The 8,001-nt window shown below is 34.2% G+C and overlaps 1 protein-coding gene across 1 annotated transcript; it reads left to right on the forward strand.

Annotated features, from left to right (window-relative positions):
* LOC129881713 (premnaspirodiene oxygenase-like) lies at positions 1–2,177 on the forward strand. Its single transcript, XM_055955826.1, has 2 exons — positions 1–965; positions 1,419–2,177. The coding sequence occupies exons 1-2, from the start codon at positions 75–77 to the stop codon at positions 2,034–2,036; spliced, it is 1,509 nt and encodes a 502-aa protein (XP_055811801.1). The 5' UTR covers positions 1–74; the 3' UTR covers positions 2,037–2,177.
* Positions 2,178–8,001: the final 5,824 nt, after the last annotated feature.

Here is an 8,001-nt window from a genome sequence, read left to right on the forward strand (position 1 = left end):
GTATAAATAGGTGACCAATTTTATACAATAAACATAGCCAATTTCAGCTAAGATATTTTTAATACACAATAGAAATGGAGCTAGCTATTCTTCTTTGTGCTCTATTTCTTGTTTTGCCCTTACTTGTCACTAAATGGTACAAAGAGGGTAATAGTAAGAGAAAATTACCTCCAGGCCCTTGGAAACTCCCATTCATTGGAAACTTACACCATCTTGTTGATTGGCAATCATCTGAGTTACTACCCCATCGTACTCTTGCTAAATTAGCCTCAAAACATGGACCCTTAATGCACATGAAACTCGGTGAACGTTCAGCCATTGTTGTGTCCTCTCCTGAAATGGTTCGTGAAGTGATGAGGAAACATGATCTCAACTTCTCTAACCGACCAGTGCTTTTGGTTGGAAAGGAAATGTTCTATGACCATGCTGACATGGGATTTTGTAACTACGGTGATTTCTGGAGACAAATGCGTAAAATTTGTATTCAGGAACTCCTTAGTCATAAAAATATTCAGTCATTCTATCCCAACATGCTCAATGAGATGACTAATCTTGTTAGCTCAATTAAAAATTCTGCTTCTGAGGGAAGTCCAATCAACATGACGGAAACGTTGTCTTTGTACACTAATTCGGTCATATGCAAAGCAAGTGTAGGCAGAGTTTGTAAAAATCAGGGGTCTTTGATTGAAATCATGAGAACAGTGTCTGGTTCAGCTGGAGTGTTTGATCTCGCGGATCTTTTTCCATCGATGAAAATGATTCATTTCATCAGTGGATTAAAATACAAATTGCGTAAAATGCATGACGAGGTTGATGTTCTTTTAGAAGAAATTATTAATGAACATGAATTCCAGAATAGTGAGACGACCACAGAAGAAGATATAGTTGATGTTCTCTTAAGGCTGCAAAAGAGCCAAGAGTTTTCAATTCCTATTACAAGGGATAATATCAAGGCACTAATCATTGTAAGTATCAGCTCCTCCTCTTCCTTTAACTTCTTTCCTTTTGCTTAGTAATTGTTTTACCTGTTTTTTCTAACTCAAATAGTTTAAAGCCTACAGAATTTTCGCAAGAAACCAAAAAGAAAAAGTAAAAAAGATGAAGTTGAGCCTTATATATAAGTGTGTGTTTTTATGATCGTTGTGTATGACCAGCTTATATTGTTATATCCAACCAGCACATGCCGTTGACAGAAGGGATTGAATCACCTAGCCTTTTTTTTTTTACTCAGCTGATATTTGAACTTTGGTCTCACATAGTTTTTGTCCACTTTATTGACCGTTAAGCCTTATAGTTCCTAAATTTCTAGTTAAGTGTAGTCTAGGTGAATTTAAAATCTCTATACTTCTTAATTCTATATATTCCTCTTTCTTGAAAAATAATTGTGCTACTAACTAGTAGTTTTGTTGGATATACAGGACTTGTTTTCAGGAGGATCTATAACTTCAGCATCAACAATTGAATGGGCATTTTCAGAATTAATGAAAAATCCCGAAATAATGAAGAAAGCACAGGATGAAGTTAGAGAAGTATTCAAAGGAAAGGAAAATGGAATCGACCAAACCGATATTCACAAACTCAAATACCTAAAAATGGTAGTTAAGGAGACTGTAAGGTTTCACCCCTTAGCTCCATTATTAGCTCCAAGAGAATCCAGGGAAGAGTGTGAGATTAATGGCTATGTTATACCCAAAGGCACAATGGCACTAGTCAATTTTTGGGCAATTTCAAGGGATCCAAACTATTGGCAAAATCCTGAAACATTTGATCCTGAGAGATTTAATGAAAGTCATCTTGATTTTACTGGAGCGCATTTTGAATTTACGCCTTTTGGCACAGGAAGGAGAATTTGTCCAGGGTTATCATTTTCAATGGCTACTGTTGAGCTTAGTATAGCACTATTACTATACCATTTTGATTGGAAGCTTCCAAATGGAATGAAACCTCATGAGCTGGACATGACTGAGACATTTGGCAATGCTCTTGAGAGGAAAAACAACTTGTTCTTGATTCCTTCGCCCTATGTTCATGCCTAACGCTGAGAATTAGAGTCCTTACATATTTACTTCTACTTATAAGAATAAAGTTGTATCAAGATTCCTTTATTGTCTTTTCTATTATACCATAAAAAATACGTGTTTCTGTCTTATTAGTATGTGTTACAAGAAAAGCTTACAACAGAAATTCAAGTTATATATCTTCACTATGCATACAAAGTACACTTTAATTTTCTTTAATTTCAAAGTTTGATTCACTATTCATGGACCTTGAATTAATTTGGTCATGTACTAAGTAGAAGATTGAGAAAACTGTTAAGAGAAATATGAAAGCAACAACACATACCTAGTCCATAACAAAAAAAAAAAAAAGAGGAGTCTTTCATAGATTTGTGCAAAACATCTACTAAAGGCTAAAAGCAGAGCAATCAACAAGACACAAGAAAGACAACACAAAACTTGATCAAGATAAGCAAGTCCTTCAGCTGAGCCACTGGACTATACTCAGCCATGGAGCCGCTAGATTTCTGGAAGAAGGCGAAACGCCGGACCATAACATTGAATTTAAGCACCAAGTAGAAGAAATAAGCAGCCATCATGATAATCAGCCAGCCATAACCTTTAACTTCATTAGCCTCTGCTACTCGGCATGCTATTACTGCACAGTTCTCCATCACGACTATCGAATCTACCCCGTTAATCGTCTACCTTGCCCACTCATTCCTGTTTACACATACACGCATAACAATGGATTTCTAATATCCAATCTGACCCGAATCCTCAAAAACTTGCCCCAAACAGTTTTATCAACAAAAAAATACTCCCCTAAATATTGGCCAATCTTGAATGCATTTTGTTCAGTGAAAGAGAAATTTGGTAATCCTTGGACTTGATATAAAAAGATTTCCACATACATTTTGAAAAGTTGTGATTTTTGGAAAGTTTTGAATTTTAATGGTTTAAGTTATGAAAATAGTGGTTTTCGGTGTCTTTTGGAATTTGGAGTCTCAGAATGGAATTCCGTCGATTTCATCAGTTCCGCAATGTGGAAATTTATATAGGGGAGTTTTCGGAATCAAATTTGGGTTGTATCGTGGGTTTGAGGTCTTAAGTTGGAAATAGTTGAATTTTTGATCCTAGAATTGACTTTGGTCAACATTCAGAGTTCTGATGCTCAGAATGAAATTTCAACTGCCCCGTTGGATTTGGGGGATGATATTAGGCCTAGGGGAGGTCTTGACTAAATGTTTAGAAGTCTCGAGCTCGATTTGATATCTTTGGGCCTAAAGTTAGTTTCATTGCGACTTATCAGATGTTAGGCCAAGGAGACCTCAAATTTGATTTCTAACGATTTCATTGAGTCGAGAATGTCAAGTTTAGTAGGGTTGTATATATGGTTTGTGTGTACGGGGTTCCGATTGAATCTCGAGGGTCCATTTGGAGTATTTTTGAACTTGTGAATATGTTGTGTGTTTTCGGTGCACAGGTCTCGTGATCGCAGGAGGGTGGTCTCTTTCACGAAGACCTTATGTTTTTTGAAGGAGGTTTTGCTAGGAATCGATGGGTATGTGTTTTTAACCCGAATTCTTAATTTCCAATTAATTCCTTGTGATCTTAACATAAAAAATGGTGATTTCAATCCCAAATTTCAAGGGTTTTCTCAAGAACTTGGTTCTTATTAAAAATGGAGATGTGACTGATTTTAGCTCCAATTTTGAAATGGTTTCTACCAATGGATTTCAAATGCCTCAAGGAACATTATTATGTAGAAATTTCCAAATTTGAACCTTGGTTTTGGAATCGGGTTTTTGAATCGTTTCGACTCTTTTTCCCAAATTTTGTGATTTTGGTGTCGTTAGTTCCGGAATCTTATTGTGAATTATTATTTGATTAGATTGTGGTGTTTCACATACTATTCAAAAGGAAAAGGCTCAAGTGTTTGATTAATCGTGATTTGATTAAGGCAAGTGAACTTCTAAAACTCCATAAATCTTATAGAATCCGCGAATTTCCTTTCATATATGTGTTGGGGAGTAATGAGAATGAGTGATGGGTTCTATTCATGTGAATTAATCTTAATAAAAGAACGGGTTAACAAAAAGGTAATGTTTGTTATTGTTGTGAACGAAAAGTGTGAAATGTCTTGATCATGATATTGAAGTGTATTTGATGAAGTGCTTGATAGCTTCATTGTGATTGTGAATTGCTTGAACTTGTCATTTCCTCATTATTGTGTGAACATGCCAATTTGCATTTTTTCTTGAACATTGTGATGAAACAGACATATGTGATACCGAGGTCATTCTCGGTGAGTGTGTGATGTCGAGGTCATTTTCTGTGAGTCTGTGATGCCAAGATCATTTTCGGCGAGTGTGTGATGCCGAGATTATTTCCGGTGAGTGTGTGATGCTGAGGTCATTTTTTCGAGTGTGTGATGTCGAGATTATTTTTGGTGAGTGTGTGATGTCGTGGTCATTTTCAGTGAGTGTGTGATGCCAAGGCCATTTCTAGCGAGTTGTGATGCCAAGGTCATTTCTGACGAGTGTTTGATGCCGAGGTTATTTCCGACGATTGCGAGATGCCGAGGTCATTTCCGGCGAGTGCGTGAAGCCAAGGTCATTTCCGATGAGTGTGTGATGCCGAAGTCATTTTTGATGAGTGTGTGGCGCCGAGGTCATTTAAGGCAAGTGGGTGATACTGAGGTCATTTTTGGCGAGTGTGTGATAATAAGGTCATTTTCGGCGAGTGTGTGATATCGAGGCCATTTTGGGATGATATTACAAGGGTCAAAATGCTCTTAAATTATTTGAAATGAACAAAAATGTCTTCCATTTATAGTTTAGTCTAAAAATGCTCCTGCCGTCAATACTTTGATTCAAAAATGCCCCTATTTTTATTTAATGGGCCAACAATGCCCCTATTGTTATAAAATGGATCAAAAATGTCATTTTCCGAATAAATTATTTTTTTTAAAAAAGTACAAGTCTTGTTCCTATAAAAATATTACTTTTAATGAACCTTATTCTTGTTTTCTTTCTTTTTAAACCACTTTAACTAATAAAAATGTAAAAAATTATTTTATTCTTCGTAATCTTATTTTATCAATTAAAATAGAATAGGCATCCCCCTCCTTGCGGTTAAGCTAACAACATTGGGCATGGCCAGCTCCCATAGTGTGACGGGCGGTGTGTACAAGGCCCAATTTCATGTACTCTAAGTTTTAACAGATAATATATGTCAAATATAGAAGATCATAATAAATCTATCTTTAATTTTTATTCAAATAACAATAGAAAATAATTATAATAAAATAAAATATATTTTTAATTTTTTAATTTTTTTCTAATTAAAGTAGAATAAATATTTGCTAATAAAAGAAATATCTAGGGAAAAAATATATGTTCAAAAGGAAAAGAAATAATATATTTATTTGAAGAAAGACATTTTTGACCCATTAAATAATAATAAGGGCATTTCTGGATCAAAGTATTAAGGGTAAGGGTATTTTTGAACCAAACTATAAATGGAGGGCATTTTTATTCATTTCAAATAATTTAAGGACATTTTTGATCATTTTTCCTATTACGAATGATGATACTTAAATAATGCAAGAATATAAAAGTCAAGAATAAGCTAGTGGAGATGAAAATTACCCAAGTCTCGTGATTAAGCCAAAACTTGATTTTGCTAAGCTAAATACTGATGGTAGCGCTTTGGGTAATCCCGGGGTCATTCGAGGGGGAGGCATATTAAGAGACTATTATATCGAAAAAAGACGATTTAAAATTAATTTCAATTTTTTAGAAAAAAATCAATTTTTAAAAAAAGAAGAGTTGCCACTTAATTTTTTAAAGAAATTAAGAAAACTTAATTTAAAAGACCTTAACAGATTTAAGTCTTAAAAATTCAGAGAAAAAGGTGCGGGGTTCATATTACTACTTTAAGAAGGTTTTTGCACTTAAAATATCCGTTAACATGTGGTTATCCAACGATATAAATCATTTGACTATTTATAAAAAAACATTTAAAGAAAAAGACACTTTAACCTCATTTGAAAGAATATCAACTTAAAACGTTCAAAATAATTTGAAAGAATATTCTATTTTTCAAGATATTAAAATAAAAGAAAAACACTTGAAACAAAATCATTTTTTAGTAAATTAAAAGAAAAATGATTTCTCTTTTAAGGGAGTTTAACAATTTAAACCAAGCTAAAATTAACATCTAAGCACATATAAATAAACATAAGTAAATTAAATTATTACAACCTGAATTAATTAAAAATAAATAAAATAATAAAAATACGAAAATTTGGCCCAACACTTAGTTTTTGTACGCCTGAACTAAGTAGCTGGACCACCTACATTTAGGAATTTTGGCCATTTCCCTATATCGCAGTTGTATATAGGCTATACATCAGCCTATTTTTTCCTCCGAAATCTGTATATCAACTTCTCGTACACCTGCATTTTAGCTTCCGGGACGAGGTTGACTTGATGAAGGATTTAGGCCTCCATGGCCCAATTGATAGAAGAGTGCCTTGGACTCAATTGGAAAAGTTCGTGCATGAAAGAAAAAAAAACGACAAAGATTAGTATCAAAATTTTAAGTTCATACAACCATGATTTAGTTAGGAAAGATCATAATGATTCGCACAGTAGCCGATGCGGATATACAAGGATAGATATGAGACAATCAGATTTTAAAACCACATGACAAATACATCACATAATTAAATGTAGGAGTGGTGAACAATTCTAATATATGGATGCATGCTACAATCTCCCAAAGAAACACATGGACACTCAACCAAGACGTACTTGTCTAAAAAAAGAGAAAAACATTTTAATAGAGTAAACAAATACTCATAACATTTAAAGAAACAGTGATCCATGCAAATAATTAGCAGGGAAAGTCCTAAACCAAACTTGTAGGTAATGTGCTCATTTCATCACAGTTGCCCATAGATGAAACCCAATTAAGAACAAAAAATTAATAAAAGATTTGAGATATATGTAAAAAACAAGATAAAGTAAATAGTGAAGCTCATTTAATTGAACAAATGTTTTGGACTAATAATAACATGTCACTAACTTCTGATCCAGCAAACAACTTCATATACACCACATAACCGGTACAAATCACATCGAATATTAGACAATCATTATAGCTCAAAACTAAAAATGCCAAATCAGCCCCAAACTTTAGGCAAGGGAGAAAACATTCACTGCTTCTCACACATTTTTAACAAGTGAAACAGAGGAGTGGAGATGTGGCAATCAAAAGGCTGAAATTTGAAGTGAAACTCGACCATATGAGCAAAACTGAGCTTTAAATGAGAAGGTATGGGTCACGACGAGCAGAGAACAAGTGAACCAAAGTTTAGACAAACACGAAACTCGAAACAGTCTTGAACTTGAAACAAAATGCAATTTGAGATTGACACTTTACTCATAACCAGATAATGGTAAAAATATGAACTAGATAGCAAGCCAAGGGTGACTATGAAGAGAAAATTAAATGAACATACTCATCTACTATATACAAATTTCACATTAATCAAACATCAACCATTAATCAGACCAAATTAATAACCAAACTATACTAGCATTCATTTTTTTCAAGACTGGAACGATATTAGAGAAGAGAAAATGTAAATGAATCGGAAAGCAAATCAAAAGATAAAACATTGATTCGTCAGACTAAACATGTTTATACCTGTCTGAGAGCAGCGAATGAGATTACGAGCTTAATAGAGAAGCTTTTCCACACCAAAAAAGAACTTCACTGAGGCACGGGAGAATGACTAAGAGACCAAAATAGAAGAACAAATTTCGACTTGAGATCTCCCTCTATTTAAACCCGAAAATGTAAAAGCACTCATCCTATCTAAGATTTCTTTTCTCTTGAAAACTCAAATTTAGCCAAAAGAAATTCGAACCCCCATCCGAACAGTGTATGAAGGGGTATACATAGGAAAAGATTTTTGGAAAAAATTGGGGGG

Source organism: Solanum dulcamara, chromosome 3, assembly GCF_947179165.1.
Source record: "Solanum dulcamara chromosome 3, daSolDulc1.2, whole genome shotgun sequence".
Classification (NCBI taxonomy): domain Eukaryota; kingdom Viridiplantae; phylum Streptophyta; class Magnoliopsida; order Solanales; family Solanaceae; genus Solanum; species Solanum dulcamara.